The sequence below is a fragment of the Poeciliopsis prolifica genome, unplaced genomic scaffold (assembly GCF_027474105.1).
Source record: "Poeciliopsis prolifica strain line A6 unplaced genomic scaffold, Auburn_PproV2 SCAFFOLD039, whole genome shotgun sequence".
Taxonomy (NCBI): domain Eukaryota; kingdom Metazoa; phylum Chordata; class Actinopteri; order Cyprinodontiformes; family Poeciliidae; genus Poeciliopsis; species Poeciliopsis prolifica.
This window is the reverse complement of record NW_026562414.1, coordinates 4,493,068-4,518,497: the sequence shown is the minus strand read 5'-3', so window position 1 is coordinate 4,518,497 and position 25,430 is coordinate 4,493,068. Positions and strand designations below refer to the sequence as shown.

The following is a 25,430-nucleotide window of genomic DNA, read 5'->3' as shown; positions in this document are numbered from 1 at the left end:
TCACTCACTCACTCACTCTGGTTACCTAGCAACAACTTGAGGAGTAACTGACGCAGCAGCAGTTTAAGGTTTCCCCACTTTGACTCATAAAAATAAACTGATGTGGGTTGAAAATTTCAGATAAAACAGGAATGATTATGTCACCAGTTTTTGTAGGATTTGAAACAAAAAAAATGAATTATTGACATCGACTGATATGAAATACTAATATTGTGATATTCAGTCATCATCCACTTGTAGCCTGACTATCTGCTTTTCCTGCCACCTGAATAATATTTTTTCCAATATGTTGTTATTCCCAAACGTCAGAAAGCAGAACAGTGTCTGACAAACATCATTTTGTCCTGTGTAGCGTACATGGTTGTCTCTCTGCGACTGCTCTGCCAGTTTTCCTGGCTCTTGAGAGTCTAGATACCAATCCCTGGCTGTTGAATAATGACCCAGAGCGACCTGGCTTTAGCCTAATCCCTACTTGAAAGGTATCCTTCCTCTGATTCATCCCTCCTCAAACCCTCACCAGAGACAGAGGGAGCATAACAAAACAGTCACAGACCTGTTTTAAAGCAGACAGACGTGAGGCACCATATTTGGACTAGAGATTCTGCTGCTCAGTGTGGTATTAATCACCGTTTTTATTCCTGCAGTGTTTCTCATTTAACAGATTAGCATGAAACTAATAAGTGAACATCTGGAGTCAATGATCTTAAAGGTCTCCTGGTTTTTGAAAGCCAGATTTGTTTTATTTCTTTTGTCAGTTATTTTTATTATTTGTACTGTTGATTAAAAATCAAGAAACTGTTGCTTTAATATAGTTACACAAAATGCTTTTCTTCAGTCAAAGCAACTAGAAAATCGGCCAATATTTTATGCATACACAATATTTTATGTATAAATATACTATATACTAATAATAACATATTATTTTTATGTTATGTTTGTTACTGGTTTCACAATAGGTGACTATGATTCTTTCATTTTAAAAAATGTTTTTTCATGCAAGTGCTTTGAATTGCCTTGTTGCAGAAATGTACTATACAGATAAACTTGATTGATTGAAAATATACATCTTACTAAACAAAAACAAAAAAAGAGCTCAAACTTAAGAATAATTCTGTTACGTGTAATTAAATGTGTTTTGTTCCTTTTGTGCCTTTATTTTACAAAATTTAGACAGATAGTGTTTGTCTAATATGTTTAATTTTTGAAACATGAAAAATGTGAGATATAGAGTTATTATGTAATAGATTTACTTGGGGATTTACTTAAAATAACATTAGAAATCCAAGCCTGACTAAATTTTTGGCTGCTGGCCTACGGTAATGTGAAACATCACGTTCATCCCTTTTTGCAATGTTGCAAAATATTTCACAATAACAAAATCCACTTGGTTTTGCACGTATGTATGTATGTATAAAAAAGCTAAGTTCAACGATACTCAGACTTTCTCGCTGTTCTACTTGTCACCAGCTTTTTACCTGGGAGCTTGAATCAGCAGGAAGGTAAGAACTTGATGTCTTTCCCTATAAACATGTTGGGAAAAATAAAAACGGCACGTAATGAGAGCGTAATGAGATTATATTATTTAGGTGAAAGTTGCATTTAAAAATAAGAAACAGTGACTGATTTATAAGTATTTTTGCTTAAAATTTTAATTTTTTAACACACTTTAATGTCAGTCACCCAGAATCAAAATAAAATGTTTTAACTTTTTGTGTTTGTCCTCAGTAGGATGAAGTGCGCACTGATTTTTCTTTTGCTGTCGATGGTTGTCCTGATGGTCCGTCCTGCAGAGAGCATTCCTCCCCGTCCTCGTCCCCGTCCTCTTCCTCTTCTTCCTCTTGCTCCTCAAACTCGTCCTCAAGGATACCCCTTGTAAGGACTGAGATACAGGCCATAAAAACCTGTCTGCATCAAGATTATTTTGATATTTTTCTACACTGTTCAGTGAAAAAAACTAATAAACTTAAAAATATGACTAAATGCAGTCACTGTATGAGACGAATCACACTTCTTCATGTGACTAAAGAAGTGTATTTCAAATGGGAATGTTTTTCAAAAGCAGTATTTGTTTCTAGAGGGGTGTAATTGCTGTGACACAGTCACTACCATAAAGTTACCAAACAAGTAATAAATATTTCTTATCGTCACTTTAACAGTTCTGACAATATAATACAAAGTATCATGATGAGCCTTTAGGTCCATTCATCTCGTCACATTATAGAAAACATTTCAGAGAAATTCTTAATTGAATGTGTAGAAATTATTGTGATATGTCACATTGTGCTAATATTATTTGACTTTCCCTTTATTAGTTCTGGAAGCGATACTCTATTGTGTTTTTTTTCTCCACTAGCTATGCAGACTTCAGGTTGAGAGGAGTCGGTTTCCAAGGAGACAAGGACCAGCAGGACCAGCAAGACCAGCAAGACCAGCAAGACCAGCAGGACCAGCAAGACCAGCAGGACCAGCAAGACCAGCAGGACCAGCAAGACCAGCAGGACCAGCAAGACCAGCAAGACCAGCAGGACCAGCAAGACCAGCAGGACCAGCAAGACCAGCAAGACCAGCAGGACCAGCAAGACCAGCAGGACCAGCAGGACCAGCAAGACCAACGCCTGCTGCAGTTAATCTTTGAACAAGAACGTCTTGATTAGATGATCAAATTATTTTGCAAACCACAAAATAATCTGATGAAGAATAATACATTAAGTTAATTGGTTTTGTCTGAAATTGCTGGAAGGTCAGTAAATTCAGAATATTGCACAAACTTCTATTTCTTTGGTTATTATTTTACACTTAATTATATCAGTGTAAAACATCAATTTTCAAAGAGTTTAAATATATTGACATGCAGCATTTTATCTTAGAGCATGTTCAAGTGTTTTCCATTAGCATATAAAGATCCATAAACCTAGTTTGGTTAGTCACTGATTGTGTGTTTGATTCCTGAACTGAAATAAATCTGATTTTCTTCGAACTTTGCTGTTTTGTCATATTAATAAAAGAGTGACAAATTGTCGATGTGAGGATATTGAGGTCTGAGGGTATTTTATGCATGGAAATGTTAACTTCTACAAAAGTTTCCCAATAGCTACATTTCCATTTACCATATAATTGCAAAAATTGAAATTATGAAGATAAATTAACTTAATGGAAAAACTCCAATTAGAAAAAAACTCAAGTTTTTTCAACCTCTAATGTCTCTAATCTTCCGAGCTTTTCAAACAGATATATTTGTAATGTAAACTAAATTTCTCACTAGTAATTAATTACTCTGTCAAACTAAAGGTATGTAAAAACATGGAGCTACAGCTTTTAATTGAGTTACTTCAGGAGAAACAAAAACTGATTTTAAAGTGATGCACAATACTAATAAAATGATCTGTCTTATTAGTAAGACACACTAATCAGCTTTTTCACACACATTTTATCTGCCTTTAACCTATTTTATACTTTGGAGAAATATTGGAAATATAACACCAAATTGATTTATTAACGCAATACTTTCTCTTTAAGGAGACTGTTCCAGCATTAATTAGCTCCTACTTTTAATTTTCCATCATTTCTAGCAATATTTTTTTAGTGTGAGTTGAATTTCTCCATTAATATTTTTCTCATATTTGGTAATAAACAATTTTCCTCTACCAATATTAAAAATAAAGAAATATGGAGTAAACTAAGCAACATAGGAGCAACTAAATGAATTGGATTGGTGGCAATTTATTGAAAGTAAGCTAGTTCAAAACACAAAACTAAATTAAAGCTGCAGTGATAGTTTAAAATAATTTTTTTAAGGTAAAAAAAATCTAAATTTTACATGCATATGTACAGTCGAACATCATTAGTTAAACATTTCAGCCTCAAGCTGTAACCAAGCAGCCAGTAATAAAAGCAAATCCCTAAAGTAACCTTAAGGACCAATTATAGGAGGTCAAACACATTGGTCCCCATAAAGTCAATGGTCCTAATATTGTTGGTAAATGCACAAACAAAGGTCCCAACAAACTAATAAAAAACAAAATACTTTAACACAAACAGTCATGCTTTTATGTCTTGTGGGTACTTTATATAGAAGACGTGTCAAGTCCCTTGTGGGGTCTAATCAACTCAGTCCTGCACCTTGGTGACATTGACAAAGTTTCTTGTGGGGACTTTACATACATTAGGTACAGCCTAACCCTAACCATCACATACATAACTGAAAAACAGCATTTTCCTTCATGGGGATCAAGAAAATGCCCCCACAAACCCAGGTTATAGACAGGAACAAACCCCCACCAGAATATAAAAACCTGGTTCACACACACACACACACACACACACGCACACACACACACACACACACACACACACACACACACACACACACACACACACACACACACACACACACACACACACACACACACACACACAAAAGAGAACAATATATTGGGCTTTAGCATTGTCAAGTTGTCATTCGAGAGCAGTATTGTGTTCGCTGCAAAGTGTCACGTCCAACTCCACTTACAATGTTGCAAAATGTTGGAGAATTATGAAATCAACTTAGCCCTGCACGTATATAAAAACATACCAAACAGCATTAAACAGATGCTTTTGGGTCAGTGAAGCTTTGATCCAACAGTAAACAACTGTGAAGATTCAAAATCAGAAAGGTAAGATTTAAGTACCGTTCATCTAAATACTTTTGAAATATCTCAAATATTTATTTGAACAATCTAAGGTAACAAATGTTGGAATAGAATAAATAAGATATATTTTTCATTTAGTAGTAATGACTCTGGTTTAGCCTTAATTAGGGATCTGCTTTGAAATTGTTTGATGTAGAGGTAAAGCAAGTACTACCAAGCATTTTACCAAGTAGAAAGCAATTTAAAAAATTAAATCTACATTGAACTATGGTTGTTTTCTCTGCAGGATGAGGTGCACTGTGGTCTTTCTGGTGCTCTCCATGGTTGTCATGATGGCTCAACCTGGAGAGGGGATAATCGGATTAATTGGTGGTCTTGTTTCTGGAATTGGCCATGCCATTCATGGCATTTCCAAGTAAGAACTTAATTGATTAATTTGCTTCAATTTCTTTTTCAATGACATTCTATAATTAAGAATACTGAGCAATGGAAAACATATGTGATGATACTTTCCTTAAGGTCATTTAAACAGAGGTGGGCATAGTACCCAAAAATTGTACTCAAGTAAGAGTAGCAGTACTAAAGTAATGCTAAAAATATTCGGGAAAAAGCCAACTCAAGTACTGAGTAACTGATCAAATTATCAGTCGTTTAATATTTGAAAATTACATCATCAGACAGATAATATTTAAAGTTGAGTGGAAATTTTGTGCACCATATTAAAAATACTCCTAAAAGTAAATTACGTACATTTTAATAGAAATTCATGAGCCAAATTTAAATAGCCACGGATTGAAGTTTATTAACTTCAGGCTTCATGGCGTTAGCATGGACATGAAGAATAAAATTGGGAAAAAATAACTGAAGAAAAAAGTACTTTGGAGTTTAAGAAGCTTTTTACTCAAAAGTATTTTCCAACAAACCCAAAGAGCTTTAGCAGTATCGTCTCACCTCATGTATAATTTATGTGCCTTACAATGGCACGTTGTGATTTGGTGCTATATAGACAAACTGAACTGGATTAAATGATAATTTGGTAATCTAACCATTTTTCTCTTAACTAGACTCGTTAAACACAGGAGACATGGAGTGGATCAAGATGTCCAACAGGAAGTGGACCAAGCAGTCCAGAACCAACAGGATCAGAAGCATCTCAGTAAACTTCTTTTTAAACACAAGTTTGCTCAAAATCGCTTCAACTGAAGAGTATTTTCTAAGAGTATTTCCTATAAGCATAGGGAATACACAAGCAACTTTGGTTAACAATGAATGGAAATACTGTCTCTGTTTATCAAACAAGTTTGATTAAACATTTCTGGTACGACACCAGAACTTTAATAAATGTAATTTGATTCAAACTTTGCCTCTGTCTTATTATTTAATTGTCAACCAGTGAGAATCTGAGAATATGGAAGTCTGTGAAAATGTTTAATTTAAGGCAGGTGTGTTAAACCAACTTTCACTTTGGGCCATATCAAATATCTGAACGTTCTTAAAGGATAAAGCCAATGAAACGGTTAAAATATCAATAAATAGCTGTTCCTCCTATATTTTATTTATGCAATCAAAATTACAGCTTTTGTTATGGCAATTTAGAAATGTTTGTAAGGAATTTTTAATATTTGCACTAATGCATGAGGTTAGATGTTACTTTTTACAACTCAATTATGGACTATAACGTGATATTAAAAAAAGCTGAGCCAGCAGTCATTTAAAGTGAATTTTGAAAAAAATTAGTAGTATATTTATCAAAAAATTGAGAATTTTGCAGATTTGTGAAAAACCAAAAGGACTAATTGATGTAATTTGGAGTCTAGAGGGCCACATAAGAAATTTCGGTAGGTGGACCCAAATTATGTTGGTGAAAAAAAATACCTTTAGTTTCCGCTGTAAAGTTAAACACAATAAGTCTAAGGTTATGAACTTCGACTTTAGAAATAGGCAGAACTGAAACATAAACAGGAACTAATGAGAAACTCATCTAGATGTTACCAATAATGTAGCATAAATCTGCACAGAAACAAATCCTATAGAAACAAAATGCTCACAATCCAACCATAAGCGAAGACAGAACAAGATAAATTTGCTTTTAATGTAATTTGTATTGATTTTTAATCAGAAGAAAAGACATGGTCTATTTTTAATGTGTAATTACACTGGTTTTTTGTGGCTTACATTTTCTGCATCCTAAAAATAAAGTTGTAGTGAAGAAAAACTAAAAGTAATACATGGACGTCCTTAGAACAAGAGTTGGATAGCAACTAGCTACGTTTATTTGGGTAACTTTAAAAAAAATACTTTTAGGAATATATTTCCTTGAGTAATTTTATTATGAAGTAATGTTATCCTATTTGAGCAAAATGTTTGGATTCTCTATCCACTCATGAAATAAAAAATATGTTTTAACCAAAAATTCAACAGACACAGACAAACAGCTTTAACACCTTTAACCTTTAACAATTTTTGTTAAATTTTCATCAGTTTTTTATATAAAGAAACTGATTTGGAAACATTTCCTTTTGCCTGATTTTGTTATTTTTGTTACTTATATGAATTATTGTCATTTTCATCCTTAAAATACAAAAAATTTACTTAACTTTGTATTTTGGTTCAATTAAATGTTTTTCAAACATTAAATGATTGATAATCTGCTCAGTTATTCAGTACTTCAGTAGACGTTTAACCAAATACTTTGTTACTCTGAGTGATTTCCTGGATGGCTACTTTTCACATTTACTTGAGTAAAAATATGTATTACTACTCACACTTGAGTAATTTTTTGTGTACTCTTCTTAGAATGAGCCACAAAATGTTTCATATTCAATTGAATTATCTAAACTGGAGCAAAACACAGTACATCATTGACTATGCAAAGCTGCTTAAATGGACGAGATGAAAAAAATTGCCTCGCCCACATGTGAGGCAGAATCACTGATCATTGGTGCAACTTTGCAAAGTGTTACACAATAATGAAATCAAGTTAGTTCTACAAATGTATAAAGAGGCACAAGGCCACTTCTAGTAAGACTTTCTTTAACTCTCATTCTCAAACAGCCAGGTGTCCCAGAAGCAGTGGAAAGGTGAGAACCAAATCTTTTAAAACATTTTAAATGACAAAAGGGAAAACTATATTCTGAGCAGAATAACATAAGATTTAAAAGTAAAATAACACAAATAAGCTCCTGAAGTGTAAATAGATCAAGATTAGGCATTTGACTAAAAGTGGTTCATTTAATGTTACTATTCTTTTTTACATACCATGAAATAGGCTTTTCTATATTTGAAGTGTAGAGTTTAACACCTATTTACTAAACAAGCTTACAAAACTAACAATATATGTACAGGGCAACAATCATGTCAACGATCTGTTGAATGTAAAGCATAACTAACAATTGTGACCACAAATGTGTAAAGATAATACTGCATGAAGATTCCTAATTTAAATATACTAAACTACCGTAATGTGTGTAAATGATTTATAATTGGACTAAATTGATGACAATATCTAAGTGTAAATTGGACTTTGTTGCCAAGTGCCTCAATATAACATTTGTTGCAGATTTAGTAGTGATGTTTCGTGTATCCTTAAATCAGCATTTTTAAATGTGTGATGTGTATTTAAATGTGTGATGTGTTTTTCTTGGCAGGATGAAGGGTGTTGGACTCTTTCTTGTGTTTTCGATGGCGATCCTGATGGCTCAACCTGCAGAAGGATTTATCCACCATGTCATTCACGGTTTAACCGCGTAAGGACTGTTTCACAACCACTATAATTAAATAATCTGGTTACGTACAATCTAGTTCAACTAGTAATGTTTCTAATAGTTTTTAACAGAAACTTTTCATGGTTTATGCTGACTTTGAGCATTTTCTTCCAGCTTATTTGGTGGAAGCATGAAACATGCAAAGGAGGAAGTTTATAAGCGGAAACTGGACCAGCAGAGGGAACAAGAGGATGAGCAGGAAGACCAACAAGACGACCAACAGGATGACCAGCAGGACGACCAACAAGACGACCAGCAGGATGACCAGCAGGACGACCAACAAGACGACCAACAAGACGACCAACAGGACGACCAACAGGAGGATGAACAGGAGGATGAACAACTGGATGAGCAACAGATGGAATGAAATTGTTATTCCTTCTTAAAAACAACAATGCTGTGTTTAAACCCAACTGTACTTCTCTTCTTTTACAAAGTATAAATATGACCAAATCTGAATTGGTGATATACTTACAATGAATTTGCTGATAAAATGTGCTTTATTCGTCATTTTTGGTCGAACAATTTTTTTTATTATTAATAAATGAGTTTGCTGGCACGGTTTTGACTTTATTAATTATTTACTGTTTATCATTATTCATATTAATAACACTACTATTAATAATAATAACAACAATAATACATTATAATTAACTATAATCATTAAATTATTATTAATTATGTACTTTATTACTTATTAACACCTTAAAAGTATGAGGTTAAAAATCTGACTGATTTGATATTATATAGAAAAATAGATAGGATTTTAGTCTTGGATATACAATCTTTGTGAAAACCTTAGTATGTCCAGATACATTTAAACCATTCATATTTGTACACTTAACAGTTTACTACTTATATGCAAAACACAGTTCACATCATACAAAAATGCCAGAACAAAACACTGACCCACTATTGAGTGACTGAAAATCACTTTTCAACATATTTTCATTTTAGTGGCCAGAAAACAAAACAAAAAACATGAAAATCTGCAATTCCAATGAATAAATAACATAATTTCTACACAAATTTAAGTTCGGTATTGAATATTTACTTTAAAGTCAGTTGCTTGGATTACAATTACATGCAAACCATTCACAGAAAGTGAATATGGAAGAAACTGAATGTATTGTAACCAGCACAACCTTCACTCTGCAACATATGCTGTAGGTAAGTTTATGTTGTGAGAAAAAATAGATAATTTCTCAAAGGAGATTAGTTTTGCTGTGAAAGGCAATCTAATAAAAACTGAAGCATAGCTTGGGGAAGTGATCAAAGAGCAATCTAGATGCTAACAGCAACACAGCTATCACTTTGCTCCGTCACTAAGATGACAAATGTCTGTTTCCAGAATCAGTTGAGCAAAAGGCAAACTGTGCTCATAATCTGACTGAAATGAAATCAGCAATAAAAAACAGCAACATTTCATCCTAAAAAAATGACAAAAGACCCACAAAACAGAGCAAAACTGATTTGCAGTTCTGTTTCATCAATGAGTCTCGAAGCAATGATAAAGCCTCAACACCGGCAGTACGGTCAAATTGTAGATTGCAATGAACAAATGATCTCTTAGATTGTGCTGACATGGTTTTTCTTCTTCTTGGGATCGTCGCACAGAAAGTGAACTGGACAAAAGTTTTGTTTTCAAATGGTAGCATCCCTTAAAAAACATTTAGCTCTTTCTTTTTAACCTTAAATATAAACTTGATCATATTCTAACATACAAACAAACAGGCAAAAATAAAATATGCTTTTTGTAACTTAATCTTGCTAAATGATGTCAGCATTCCATCGAGATCTCAGGAAACCAAGGGAACTCATATTTTAACTAAAAAGGTTTTAAAAAGTGAGCTCCATTATAAATATTCCAGATAACGAGTGAGTTTTTACATTTTTTTTATTGCCAAATTATGAGGAAGTAATAAATCAGCAAACAAGTTGTTAACCACAGTGAGGCATAACTTTGTACTTCAACTGTCCGATTTATGTTGAACATAAAGGCAACAAAGTTCAACATAAAGTCTAAACATTCATGGACAAAACGCTAAAATTAGTTTGCATTTAATTCCTGATTTAAACAGTAATGGTCAAAAGTTCACATGATCATTCATATTCTCATTATTATGTCACAAAACCTCCAGATATAATTACATAAATATTACCCAACTTTTGTTTTCTTATGATTTTTGTTTTTAAAGTTCAATAAAAAAGCTGAAATGTTTCACAGGAAGGAAAGTTGTTGCTGGCTAATAAACCTTTAGTAATTTAACTAATGATCTATTTTATTGATGTCTGGTTTTGTAATGAGGCAAAAGTGTTGCACAATCATGGTTTCTTACTATTTTGGCCTATATATAATGATCTCTTCCGCTCAGATCTCTTCATGCTGCCTGCCACACAAACCACCATTTGATTTTCATACATTTTAAAGGTAAGAACTAAACCAGAAAACCGTAAAAGGCTTTATTTGGCTGCTTTAATTATTAAAAATAAACAATGTTTTGAATGAGGAATTGTGGTAAAAGAGACAAGTAAGCATATATTATGTTTAAATTTTATTAAGAACATAAGTTGAGTAAAGTTTACACCAGAAGAAACTTTACACCAAATGGACTTTGAATTTTATAGTCCTTAAACTACAACTTATTATAAAAACAGGCTGGATCTTTAAGTTTGTGTCATTATGAAGTGTAATAATAGTTGGAACAAACGTCCAGAAAACTGTAAAACAGCAGAAACCCTGACTTCCTTTAAATCTCAACTAAAAACACAACTGTTTAGAATTGTATTTGAAATGTAATATGAAACAATGTATCTATGTTGCACGACTTTGTGTTTTTGTGTTTATGATGTAAAGCACTTTGAAATGCCTTGCTGCTGAAATGTGCTATACAAATAAAATTTGATTGATTGATTGATTGTAATAGTAGCTATGTTAGTATAGTTTAGTTATGAAAAAGTTTTTTTGTTTCTCCTAGGATGAAGTGCACAAGCATGTTCCTTGTGTTGGCCATGGTCGTCCTGATGGCCCAACCCGGAGAGGGAATCTTTGGACTTCTTATCCATGGAATCACTCATGCAGTTCATGGCATCACGAAGTGAGTCTTAAATCTTAAAAAGAGGGAAACATTTTACAACTCTTCAGTGCTGATCAATGCAAACACCCTGAACGTTTTGTATCCTGGCTAGGCTCATCGACGGGAAAGAGAACCTTGCAGAGGAGCAAGCGGACCAGCAGCAGCTCGACAAACGTTTGTTTCAATTCAGACATCAACGGAAACATTTTGATTAAACCCACGAGGAAAATCTGGGAATGCTCTTATTCTCGCTTTTAAATATATATATATCAATAAAAAAATAAAGAAAATTAAAAAAAACGCTTGATAACTATGTCGAAAATATTCCTTTAATGCTTCAGAGATCAGAGAAATGCGGTCAAAGAACTGTCAACAAATTCAGCATACTGCAGAGTTTTCAACTGCTTATATTAATAATAATAATATTAAATAAAGGCTTGAGTCTCAGATGTGTGAGCGTCAAAGAATTTGGTGACAAACTATGTTTTTTCTGAAGTGTTTATTGTTTCGATGGCAGCAAATACACATTATAACTTCAGTAAAGTGAATCAACCCAAATAAAATTTTCCTGCTGCAGATTTCTGTGTTTACTTCTCTGGAAGTGTGGGGAAAAGAAGTTGGGATTATAATCTGTGTTCTACAGAGCTAACCTGTGATTATTTCACTGATATTGAATTAAATTTCTAATTTAGGGAAACTTGAGTATTTGTGACTTCAGCAATAATCAAAGTCAAAGCATGCAGGTTTATTTTTTCTAACTTAAATCTAGTTAATGACAACTATTAGCAGACTTCCAGTATTCAGCTTCACATGAAAAGATTAATAGATACTATGACTCAGACGATTAATTTAAAAAGTATTCAATATTCAAATTATTTAATATTTTACCCCAGTATAGCTTAAACAAACCAATCAATATAAAGAAAATTGTCCATTTTTGACAAAGAAACAACTTTATTAGTGCATTTCATGTCACATTTCTACAACGTTCTGGTCAAAATATTTAACCTAAAATGAGATATTACTGATATAGTCAGCCCCTTTAGAGTGACTGACTTAATTCAACAGAGCACTGCACCAAGAACTGGAGAAAACAACACAAAAACCTCTAAAGTAGACACTGACCGCAACTTTGCTTTTCACAAAATGTAAACAAAAATGGAGTAAAGTACGTTTTTAGTGGTTATAGGATTTCTTTTCAGTCTTCGGCAAAAGAGCAGGTGGTGTAGTTCACTTCCTGGTTTTGGAGCGGTCTCTGGGCAGCTTGGCATTCACAAATTCATTTGAAATGCAGCAGAGTTCACTTCAACTGAACTGAGCCAGAGGTTTGTAGATGGACAAGAGTTTGTTTCTTGGTCCGTGTCTGAGTTCAATTCTCACAAACCAAGCGAACCAGACTTTTTAGGCAGACAAATTAGTGTTCAGTGGACTAAATAAGACCGGTGTGACTTCATTTTATGTGATCAGTGTTGAACCAATTGTATAATTAGTTTGCAACAAAACAAGGCAATCCCAAATTGACTTGTTGATCTTGACTTCTGCAGAATAAAGTGCAGTGTGGTTGATTTTGTGCTGTCTGCAGTTGTCCTTGCTGCTCAACCTGGTGTAGGTTTTTTACACTTCCTCCCTGGGATCATCGAAGATGTTGGTCATGGCATGAATGGCCTTGCTAAGTAAGGACTCACGATGCTAATTTAGTCATTTTTAAAATGCATTTGAAAACATATCAGCCTAACTAAGAATTTCAATTTTAGATAATAGTTGCAACTTCCTTTTCTTATTGTGAGACATCTAATTTTATCAAACCAGACTCATCCATGGGCCTGGAGGTAATGAAGTACAAACAGACCAGCAGCAAGAAGTGGACCAGCAGCAGCAACTTAACAACCGTTCCTTTAAGTACGAGGCTGTAAAACATCTTATTGCTGAAACTCAGTGGGCAAACCTGAGAATGCTTCCAAGCTTGTACTAATGTTACAAGTAGACTTGTCTATAACCTGGGAATCCTTTCTTGAAAATGTTTTCCTTGCTAAAAACTAAGTTGATCATTTCGGCTCTTAGCCTGTTGAACAATAAACCCCTGCAGCAAACTTTTAAGTTTTTTGTTTTTTATAATCAGCTGTCTTGTTCAGCAGCTTAACTTTGCTGTAGTAGGTTTGGTTGTCCTCTAGTTCAAAATGGATTTAATTTTCAGCAATGGGCCTCTTTCTGCTGTTACTACTGAAATGTGACCTGTTGTTCTGCCACAAAGATATTAATATTGGTCTTTTGCTTATAAAAAACACGTTCTTTACATTTTTTGCTCAAAATAATTTTTAAATAATGAAATTTTAGTCTGCTCCTTTAGAGCTTTCAGAATGAGAAGTTTTATTGTGTACCGTCACTTTAAATCCCAATAAGTTGCTGCTAGCCACTCGCACGTGAAAACAAACAAATGCGGAGTGATACAACCACACATGGTTGTATAAATGTACAGGCGCTCCGCTTGAGTTGCTAAGTAACGGGCAGAATTCTACTACAGTTGCTAGGTAACTGGCTGTGTCTCTGGAGTTACTAGGTCAAAGGTCATGCCTGCTGATTGCTGACGTTACATTTTGCAAGTTTTTTAAAAGGCTTATTTTCCAGAGACCAAAAAGACATGAACGCATTCCCAAAAAACGGCACGATGGTAAAACCTTTATGGACTCTATAATCGCATTAATAAGAGAAACACGTAGTATACATTTTACAAGTTTTAAAGAAGATGAGATGACTTTCCAGGTTCCAGTGAGGCTGGGTAAAAAAAACTAAATTGCAGTAGACAAAAAATAAAAAATAAAAAACCACCAATGTAATCATTTAAAAATATATTTCTAGTTATGGTTGATGACATTTCTTGTTGCCACGAGTGAAGATCAGGTTTATTGGGCGACTTTTCTTATCAGTTAAACACTAATTATTGTAAATACTTGTTTCTTCGTCTTATATTAAAACTAGATTTCTGATCAGTACCAGTAATGTGACAAGAAATTAAAAACACAACATTAACATCAAAACGGAACAAGTCATTATAAAGACGGCCTGAATTCAGCTTGATATTAAAAAATAGGAGTTCAGTCTGATGCAACTTTTTGTTGCATATTTTAATGAAAACGATCAACTGTCTGCCCCACATGCCACCTCAGGTCTTTCTCCACCTTGTTGTAATATTTTAGCTGGTTTCACAATATGATAATCGACTCATTGTCAGATATATAAGTAGAGAGGGGCAACAGTCGACCAGAACATCGGTTACCAACTTTGGTGAACCCTCGACTAGAGCAGCTTTTCAACGCCTGCAAGAAAGGTGAGAAATAAATAAATGTAATGCAAATATTATGTTTATCTTTGGGAAATCTTAGTTCGTATTCACTTGTCCAGTAAAAAATATGTTGACATGCTGTCTATCGAAGATAGCATGTGTATTCTGTATACAAGAGTGCTAACTTTTATATCCTTAAAAATATTCAAAATAAATGCATCATCTGATTTTTTTTCTTCAGCAAGATGAAGTTGGCTGTGGTATTCCTGGCGCTGTCCATGGTTGTGCTTATGGCTGAAACTGGAGAAGGATTTTTGGGAGATATTTTAAAAGATGTTGCCGGACGATGCGTCAAGTAAGATCGTTAAATTCTTGGTAACATTTAAAAAATCTTAAGGAACTAAAAGTAAAATTGCTACATTATACCAGATACAGTTTTAACAGTCATTTCTGTTCTCTTTCCTACTGAACTTTTCTCTTAGTGGTGTCCTTGGAAATAAGAAGGCAATGGACCAAGCCAATCTGCAGGTGGACCAGCAGAAACTGGACCAGCTTTTGGACCAGTTGGTCCAGGAGCAACTGGACCAGCAGAAACTGGACCAGGAACAACTGGACCAGCAGGACGAAGACCAGCTGCAAATGCAAAAACGTTCCTTCCAGCAACACTAGTCTTTGCAGCGTCATTAGACAACAACCCAAATATGATTTGGGTCAAATTGCCCACATGCATATTTACAAAATAAACATGCATTTTGCTTTTCCTGAAGGATTTTTGCTTGATTGATTTTCATACAGTTAACTGATAAATAAAAAATGGCTTGGCAGCATGATAAACTGATTTGCTTGTGTTTTATTTCCATTTTCTTAATGTCAGTTGTTGAAAATATAAACCTAGTTAGCATAGCTATAGACACATTAACCTTTAGACATATGAAATATTGCATCGAGCATAAACATTTTGGGTAGACTTTACGATAAGGTGAACTTACATAAAAATTTTAAGGAGGGTTTAGCAGATAGACAGGCCTGCACTCCCCTAACTGCTATCCAGACAGGGAGTCTGTCTGCTATCAAAACAGTTAATTCTTTGGTGAGTGGTTCAACAGTTCAGTGAAACATTAAAACTTTAAAAAGCCTTCTCCAAAGTATAATCAAAGGTATTAAGATATTTTCTTACGCATTAAACAGCCTGTTTTGAATTAGTTTTTAACCTTGCTATTTGCATACATTTTATATTACTGAAATACAATAGAATTAGGAAACTATTTTTACTCCTAAAATATTTCAGGTATTTTAAAAGAGCTTTTCTTAAAATAGAAACAACTCTGCAGTTTTAGATCCAAACTTATAGTTATTATTTAGCATTAGATTGTTGTGCCAGTTTGTTTAAAATAAGAAATCAGTTTCTTGTTGAACTACTTTGAGACAGAGAGCCATTGAGTCTAGCTGCAGGTCATAAAATCTGTCTGGAATGTAAGGAGGAGTCGACTGGTACGAGAAGATCTGGGTGTTTTAGCAGGCCCCAAAATTAACATTAAGACAGCCCCACCATGGGAGGACACACCTTCTATGCATATATTCAAATGAAGGAAATACACATTCTTATAAAAAGCTTTGTTTTACAGCAGAAGACCGAATTGCTTTGTGCCCGAGTGAGCAATTCCCAGAAATGCATTTTTGTCTTTTCTTTTCAACTCGTTGCAGGTAATTCTGTTTGTCATGTGTTAGACTTTTTTGATGATCGGGGTGTAATGCTGATGTAACATTCTGTATGCATTGAGTTCTCTGGATAAAGCTCTAGACATATCTGAGGTCGGATGTAGTATGGTCGCTTCTTTATTATTTCCCACTGCACACGCGGAGACTAACGGACCTGGGAGACAGAGGAAATTAACAAGCAAAGTGAAGATAGTCCTCTAAATCTTAACACAGTTTAATATAAGAGAGAATCTTTTGAATTTTTTTGCTACCAATTCCCACTGATAAGAAGTAAAATAAGCCTCATGCTAGTAAAATAAAACATGGTCACATCAAGTGAACTGACATATTTTTGAATGCTAATTTTATATTTTATACTATTTTAACTGATTCCTTTAGGAGTATCAATACTTTAACAGCCTTTGATATTATTACAATGACTATAGTTCTACAATATGCACCATCTCCTCCAGGTGTTGGTAGTAAATACATTTTTATTAAATGATGACCTATTATGCTTCCTTGATCAGGTTAAGACATGTCTATTTAATATACAAAACATGTTCAGTAGGTTTTTTGCATGAAATTATTCTCCGATTATCAGATTATTTGATCAGTTCTTCCTACTTTGAGCTTCTTTTGGGCTCCTGTCACTTTAAATCCAAACAATCGTCTGCTGGCCACACACACAACTCAACGTTTACATTCGCATGTAAAAATGGCTGCAAACACGTGCACAATTATACAACCATACATCTTTGAAAAGTATTAGTCGAGCCTCTTACACAACCAATGAAAACGCAGCAACTAAATACTTGATAATTTTTTCCCTTTAAGTAAATAACTTGGAGATTTCGTGAGAAGAAAAAGTCCATTGCTGCCATAATATGAGTAACAAGTAAGGTTTTCATAATTTGTAGAGCTCAGATGTGGAAGCTGCAACATAGGATAAAATGGCTGCTGACTGAAGTGACGATGTGTTTAGTTTTTAGTTTGCAGGGTGGATTTTAGTTTTTACTGTCATTTGTTTACTTTTCAGTGAACTGGTCTGAATAGAACGCTCTGTCTTACTTTTGCAGATTGAAAATGTTCACGATAATATTATAGGTTAAAAGGAGATAAAATGGAGGAAGGGAAAGGGATGAAATAGTTGTGAACAAAAGGACAAGAGTTGCATGCAAAGTTGTTTTTGTATTCCGTTATCCGGAGTTTAAAATACAAAGTATTTCATTAGTACATCAGTAGAAACCTTTGAGACGTATAATATCCATCGGCATGTTTGTGGAAGAAATCCCTAAAGAAACAAATTTTTTACAGTTTTTTAATCAATGAACCTTTTTCAAAAGAATAGACTAAACCGATCATAATTCCCCCAAAACAACTTTAAGAAATCTGAAGAATAGAACCAGAGACATTGTGTCAGAGCCCGATCCGACCAGATGAATAAACTAAAGATGGCCTGAATTCAGCTTGATATTAAGAAATAGGAGTTCAGTCTGATGCAACATTTTGTTGCATATTTGAATAAAAACAACCAACTGTCTGCCCCACATGCCACCTCAGGTCTTTCTCCACCTTGTTGTAATATTTTAGCTGGTTTCACAATATGATAATCGACTCATTGTCAGATATATAAGTAGAGAGGGGCAACAGTCGACCAGAACATCGGTTACCAACTTTGGTGAAACCCTCGACTACAGAGCAGCTTTTCAACGCCTGCAAGAAAGGTGAGAAATAAATAAATGTAATGCAAATATTATGTTTATCTTTGGGAAATCTTAGTTCGTATTCACTTGTCCAGTAAAAAATATGTTGACATGCTGTCTATCGAAGATAGCATGTGTATTCTGTATGCAAGAGTGCTAACTTTTATGTCCTTAAAAATATTCAAAATAAATGCATCATCTGATTTTTTTTCTTCAGCAAGATGAAGTTGGCTGTGGTATTCCTGGCGCTGTCCATGGTTGTGCTTATGGCTGAACCTGGAGAAGGATTTTTGGGAGATGTTTTAAAACAGGTTGCCGGACGATGCGTCAAGTAAGATCGTTAAATTCTTGGTAACATTTAAAAAATCTTAAGGAACTAAAAGTAAAATTGCTACATTATACCAGATACAGTTTTAACAGTCATTTCTGTTCTCTTTCCTACTGAACTTTTCTCTTAGTGGTGTCCTTGGAAATAAGAAGGCAATGGACCAAGCCAATCTGCAGGTGGACCAGCAGAAACTGGACCAGCTTTTGGACCAGTTGGTCCAGGAGCAACTGGACCAGCAGAAACTGGACCAGGAACAACTGGACCAGCAGGACGAAGACCAGCTGCAAATGCAAAAACGTTCATTCCAGCAACACTAGTCTTTGCAGCGTCATTAGACAACAACCCAAATATGATTTGGGTCAAATTGCCCACATGCATATTTACAAAATAAACATGCATTTTGCTTTTCCTGAAGGATTTTTGCTTGATTGATTTTGATACAGTTAACTGATAAATAAAAAATGGCTTGGCAGCATGATAAACTGATTTGCTTGTGTTTTATTTCCATTTTCTTAATGTCAGTTGTTGAAAATATAAACCTAGTTAGCATAGCTATAGACACATTAACCTTTAGACATATGAAATATTGCATCGAGCATAAACATTTTGGGTAGACTTTACGATAAGGTGAACTTACATAAAAATTTTAAGGAGGGTTTAGCAGATAGACAGGCCTGCACTCCCCTAACTGCTATCCAGACAGGGAGTCTGTCTGCTATCAAAACAGTTAATTCTTTGGTAAGTGGTTCAACAGTTCAGTGAAACATTAAAACTTTAAAAAGCCTTCTCCAAGTATAATCAAAAGGTATTAAAATATTTTCTTACGCATTAAACAGCCTGTTTTGAATTAGTTTTTAACCATGCTATTTGCATACATTTTATATTACTGAAATACAATAGAATTAGGAAACTATTTTTACTCCTAAAATATTTCAGGTATTTTAAAAGAGCTTTTCTTAAAATAGAAACAACTCTGCAGTTTTAGATCCAAACTTATAGTTATTATTTAGCATTAGATTGTTGTGCCAGTTTGTTTAAAATAAGAAATCAGTTTCTTGTTGAACTACTTTGAGACAGAGAGCCATTGAGTCTAGCTGCAGGTCATAAAATCTGTCTGGAATGTAAGGAGGAGTCGACTGGTACGAGAAGATCTGGGTGTTTTAGCAGGCCCCAAAATTAACATTAAGACAGCCCCACCAAGGGAGGACACACCTTCTATGCATATATTCAAATGAAGGAAATACACATTCTTATAAAAAGCTTTGTTTTACAGCAGAAGACCGAATTGCTTTGTGCCCGAGTGAGCAATTCCCAGAAATGCATTTTTGTCTTTTTTTTTCAACTTGTTGCAGGTAATTCTGTTTGTCATGTGTTAGACTTTTTTGATGATCGGGGTGTAATGCTGTAACATTCTGTATGCATTGAGTTCTCTGGATAAAGCTCTAGACATATCTGAGGTCGAATGTAGTATGGTCGCTTCTTTATTATTTCCCACTGCACACGCGGAGACTAACGGACCTGGGAGACAGAGGAAATTAACAAGCAAAGTGAAGATAGTCCTCTAAATCTTAACACAGTTTAATATAAGAGAGAATCTTTTGAATTTTTTTGCTACCAATTCCCACTGATAAGAAGTAAAATAAGCCTCATGCTAGTAAAATAAAACATGGTCACATCAAGTGAACTGACATATTTTTGAATGCTAATTTTATATTTTATACTATTTTAACTGATTACTTTAGGAGTATCAATACTTTAACAGCCTTTGATATTATTACAATGACTATAGTTCTACAATATGCACCATCTCCTCCAGGTGTTGGTAGTAAATACATTTTTATTAAATGATGACCTATTATGCTTCCTTGATCAGGTTAAGACATGTCTATTTAATATACAAAACATGTTCAGTAGGTTTTTTGCATGAAATTATTCTCCGATTATCAGATTATTGATCAGTTCTTCCTACTTTGAGCTTCTTTTGGGCTCCTGTCACTTTAAATCCAAACAATCGTCTGCTGGCCACACACACAACTCAACGTTTACATTCGCATGTAAAAATGGCTGCAAACACGTGCACAATTATACAACCATACATCTTTGAAAAGTATTAGTCGAGCCTCTTACACAACCAATGAAAACGCAGCAACTAAATACTTGATAATTTTTTCCCTTTAAGTAAATAACTTGGAGATTTCGTGAGAAGAAAAAGTCCATTGCTGCCATAATATGAGTAACAAGTAAGGTTTTCATAATTTGTAGAGCTCAGATGTGGAAGCTGCAACATAGCGGATAAAATGGCTGCTGACTGAAGTGACGATGTGTTTAGTTTTTAGTTTGCAGGGTGGATCATTGCATTTGTTACTTTCAGTGAACTGGTCTGAATAGAACGCTCTGTCTTACTTTTGCAGATTGAAAATGTTCACGATAATATTATAGGTTAAAAGGAGATAAAATGGAGGAAGGGAAAGGGATGAAATAGTTGTGAACAAAAGGACAAGAGTTGCATGCAAAGTTGTTTTTGTATTCCGTTATCCGGAGTTAAAATACAAAGTATTTCATTAGTACATCAGTAGAAAACCTTTGAGACGTATAATATCCATCGGCATGTTTGTGGAAGAAATCCCTAAAGAAACAAATTTTTTACAGTTTTTTAATCAATGAACCTTTTTCAAAAGAATAGACTAACCGATCATAATTCCCCCAAAACAACTTTAAGAAATCTGAAGAATAGAACCAGAGACATTGTGTCAGCCCGATCCGACCAGATGAATAAACTAAAGATGGCCTGAATTCAGCTTGATATTAAGAAATAGGAGTTCAGTCTGATGCAACTTTTCATTGCATATTTGAATAAAAACAACCAACTGTCTGCCCCACATGCCACCTCAGGTCTTTCCCCACCTTGTTGTAATATTTTAGCTGGTTTCACAATATGATAATCGACTCATTGTCAGATATATGAGTACAGAGGGGCAAGAGTCGATCAGAACATCGGTTACCAACTTTGGTGAAACCCTCGACTACAGAGCAGCTTTTCAACGCCTGCAAGAAAGGTGAGAAATAAATAAATATAATGCAAATATTATGTTTATTTTTGGGAAATCTTAGTTCGTATTCACTTGTCCAGTAAAACATATGTTGACATGCTCTCTATCTAAGATAGCATGTGTATTCTGTATACAAGAGTGCTAACTTTTATGTCCTTAAAAATATTCAAAATAAATGCATCATCTGATTTTTTTTCTTCAGCAAGATGAAGTTGGCTGTGGTATTCCTGGTGCTGTCCATGGTTGTGCTTATAGCTGAACCTGGAGAAGGATTTTTGGGAGTTCTTGCAGGACATGTTGTTGGAGGATGCATCAGGTAAGATCTTTAAGTTCTTGGTAACATTTAAAAAATCTTAAGGAACTAAAAGTAATATAGCTAAATTATACCAGTCGAGGCGGCTTATCGGAGCTGTGGTCGCAAGGTTGTCGGTGCCTGTCGTGGTGGCTACCCTCGAACCCGTTGGTGGACACCTTCGGTGAGGCATGCTGTCAGACTGAAGAAGGAGTCCTATCGGGTCTTTTTGGCCTGTGGGACTCCGGAAGCACTGATGGGTACCGGCAGGCAAAGCGGCTTGCGGCTCTGGTGGTTGCTGTGGCAAAACCTTGGGCGTGGGAGGAATTCGGAGACACCATGGAGAAAGACTTCCGTATGGCTTCGAGGCGATTCTGGTCCACCATCCGGCGTCTCAGGAGGGGGAAGCAGTGTAGCACCAACACTGTTTACTGTGGGGGTGGTGTGCTGCTGACCTCGACTCGGGATGTTGTGGGTCGGTGGGCGGAGTACTTCGAAGACCTCCTCAATCCCGCCAGCATGCCTTCCATTGAGGAAGCTGAGCCTGGGGACTCTGGGTTGGGCTCTCCAATCTCTGGGGACGAGGTCGCCGAGGTAGTTAAAAAGCTCCTCAGTGGCAGGGCCCCTGGGATGGATGAGATTCGCCCGGAGTATCTGAAGGCTCTGGATGTTGTAGGGTTGTGTTGGTTAACGTGACTCTGCAGTATTGCCTGGACATCGGGGGTAGTTGCCCTGGATTGGCAGACAGGGGTGGTGGTCCCCCTGTTTAAAAAGGGGGATCGGAGAGTGTGCTCCAATTATAGAGGGATCACACTCTTAAGCCTCCCTGGGAAGGTCTATTCGGGGGTACTGGAGAGGAGGGTCCGTCGGATAGTCGAACCTCGGATTTTGGAAAAGCGGTGTGTTTTTTGTCCTGGTCGTAGAACACTGGACCAGCTCTACACCCTCAGCAGAGTCCTGGAGGGTGCATGGGAGTTCGCCCAACCAGTCTACATGTGCTTTGTAGACTTGGAGAAGGCGTTCGACCGTGTCCCTCGGGGTGCCCTGTGGGGGGTTCTCCGGTGTATGGGAGTATGGGGTACCGGGCCCTTTGATACAGGTTGTTAGGTCCCTTTATGACCGGTGTCAGAGTCTGGTCCGCATTGCCGGCAATAAGTCGGGCTCGTTCCCGGTGAGGGTTGGACTCCGCCAGGGCTGCCCTTTGTCACCGATTCTGTTCATTACTTTTATGGACAGAATTTCTAGGCGCAGCCAGGGTGTTGAGGGGATCCGGTTTGGTGGCCTTGAGATTGCATCTCTGCTTTTCGCGGATGATGTGGTCCTATTGGCTTCATCGGGACATGATCTGCAGCTCTCGCTGGAGTGGTTCGCAGCCGCGTGTGAAGCGTCTGGGATGAGGATCAGTGCCTCCAAGTCCGAGACCATGGTCTTGAGTCGGAAAAGGGTAGAGTGCCTTCTCCGGGTCAAGGGAGATGTCCTGCCCCAAGTGGAGGAGTTCAAGTATCTCGGGATCTTGTTCACGAATGAGGGAAGGGGGGAGCGGGAGATTGACAGGCAGATTGGTGCAGTGTCTACCGTGAAGTGGGCGCTGTACCAGTCCGCCGTGGTGAAGAGAGAGCTGAGTCAAAAAGCGACGCTCCCGATTTACCGGTCGATCTACGTTCCTACCCTCATCTATGGTCATGAGCTTTGGGTAATGACCGAAAGAACAAGATCTCAGATACAAGCGGCCAAAATGGGTTTCCTCCTTAGTGTGGCTGGGCTCTCCCTTTGAGATAGGGTGACAAGCTCGGTCATCCAGGAGGGACTCAGAGTAGAGCCACTGCTCTTCCACATTGAGAGGAGCTAGTTGAGGTGGCTCGGGCATCTGGTTAGGATGCCTCCTGGACGCCTCCCTGGTGAGGTGTTTCAGGCACGTCCCACCAGGAGGAGGCCCCCGGGGAAGGCCCAGGATACGCTGGAGGGACTACATCTCTCGGCTGGCTTGGGAACGCGTCGGGATTCCCCCGGAGGAGCTGGAGGAAGTGGCTGGGGAGAGGGAAGTCTGGGCCTCCCTTCTTAAGCTGCTTCCCCCGCAACCCGACCCCGGATAAGCGGCAGAAGATGGATGGATGGATATACCAGATACTTTTTTAACAGTCATCTTTGTGCTCTTTCCTACTGAACTTTTCTCTTAGTGGTGTCCTTGGAAATAAGAAGGCAATGGAACAAGCCAAGCAGCAGGTGGACCAGCAGAAACTGGACCAGTTTTTGGACCAGCTGGTCCAGGAGCAATTGGACCAGCTTTTGGACCAGCTGGTACAGGAGCAACTGGACAAGCAGCAACTGGACCAGCTGGACGAAGACCAGCTGCAAATGCAAAAACGTTCATTCCAGCAAGACTAGTCTTTGCAGCGTCATTAGGCAACAACCCAAATATGATTTGGGTCAAATTGCCCACATGCATATTTACAAAATAAACATGCATTTTGCTTTTCCTGAAGGATTTTGTCTTGATTGATTTTGATACATTTAATTGACATAAATGCACCTTTCTGCCCAAAAAAAAAAACACACCAATTTTTCAAACATTTCATGGAATCTTCAGAAACTAAGTGAGGATCCCTTTTTTATCCATGGCCCCTTAAAAATGTCTCAAAAAACCTTTTATTAAAAGAACTGAAAAGTGCGGTGCGTATGAACGTTCAACCTCTTAAATATTCCAGTTTCTCTGAAGTAACTGGATGATTAGAAATTTGAAATGTAAAACAAAAACCTAGACATCACAAACTGTCGAATTGCTAAATTCTTATCACCAATTTGTCAGAATTCCCTTTGGTGTCTGATGCAACTTTAATCTTTACACACTGATTTTGCGAAATTTTAGACAGTTTCACATTATGATGAGTAACTCATAGTTAGACACACAAATGTATAAATATGGAGAGGGACAGTACATAAGTTACCAACATTGGTGAAACCCTCGACTGTCGGCAACAGAGCAGCTTTTCAACGCCTACAAGGAAGGTGAGAAATAAATATAATGCAAATATTATGTTTATCTTTGGGAAATCTTACAGGTTAACTATGTCTGCCAATTACTTTCACAGCAGAAGAACTTTAGAAAAACCACATAATTGATGCACTGGTTGAATAATGATTCCTCACTAACTTTGGGGCGGGACAGAAACGTCAGTCGTTTCATCGTTCATTTTATTCATGACCACAAGACAGTACCAGCACAAAAACAAGTGTTATCGATCAAAAGAGCGCTTACACTTAGGATATTCTACAAATCACCTGTACACAAGAGTGCTAGCGTTTATACCTTAAAAACCTAGAAAATAGAAATGTGTCAACGGAGTTTGTTCTTTAGGATGAAGTTGGCTGTGGTATTCCTGGTGCTGTCCCTGGTTGTGCTTATGGCTGAACCTGCAGAAGGATTTTTGGGACGTATTTTGGGACAATGTGCCAAGTAAGATTTTAAAGTTCTCTGTAACATCTTCAAATTTCTTTGACAAAAAAGTGAATTTGCCAAATATACCACATATTCTTTTTTAACCATCATGCTCTTTTCTACTGAACTTTTCTCTTAGGGGTGTCTTTGGAAAGAAGCAGGCAGTGG

The 25,430-nt window shown here is 36.4% G+C and overlaps 5 protein-coding genes across 7 annotated transcripts in view; 4 read left to right on the top strand and 1 right to left on the bottom strand.

The window, feature by feature from the left end:
- The window catches only part of LOC129375284 (exostosin-1), a 188,843-nt gene that overhangs the window by 63,584 nt on the left and 99,829 nt on the right, over positions 1–25,430 (bottom strand). The window lies entirely within an intron of this gene.
- LOC129375285 (probable basic-leucine zipper transcription factor K) lies at positions 400–2,974 on the top strand. The gene is made up of 4 exons (XM_055054271.1): positions 400–479; positions 1,468–1,499; positions 1,726–1,872; positions 2,354–2,974. Exons 3-4 carry the CDS (start codon positions 1,730–1,732, stop codon positions 2,652–2,654), a joined length of 444 nt encoding a protein of 147 aa, XP_054910246.1. The 5' UTR covers positions 400–479; positions 1,468–1,499; positions 1,726–1,729; the 3' UTR covers positions 2,655–2,974.
- Positions 7,644–8,912, top strand: LOC129375286 (ataxin-8-like). Its single transcript, XM_055054272.1, has 3 exons — positions 7,644–7,711; positions 8,279–8,377; positions 8,510–8,912. Exons 2-3 carry the CDS (start codon positions 8,280–8,282, stop codon positions 8,760–8,762), a joined length of 351 nt encoding a protein of 116 aa, XP_054910247.1. The 5' UTR covers positions 7,644–7,711; position 8,279; the 3' UTR covers positions 8,763–8,912.
- Positions 14,635–15,586, top strand: LOC129375290 (pleurocidin-like peptide WF3). The gene is made up of 3 exons (XM_055054275.1): positions 14,635–14,797; positions 14,994–15,107; positions 15,235–15,586. Exons 2-3 carry the CDS (start codon positions 14,998–15,000, stop codon positions 15,419–15,421), a joined length of 297 nt encoding a protein of 98 aa, XP_054910250.1. The 5' UTR covers positions 14,635–14,797; positions 14,994–14,997; the 3' UTR covers positions 15,422–15,586.
- LOC129375289 (pleurocidin-like peptide WF3) lies at positions 17,993–18,970 on the top strand. The gene is made up of 3 exons (XM_055054274.1): positions 17,993–18,177; positions 18,374–18,487; positions 18,615–18,970. Exons 2-3 carry the CDS (start codon positions 18,378–18,380, stop codon positions 18,799–18,801), a joined length of 297 nt encoding a protein of 98 aa, XP_054910249.1. The 5' UTR covers positions 17,993–18,177; positions 18,374–18,377; the 3' UTR covers positions 18,802–18,970.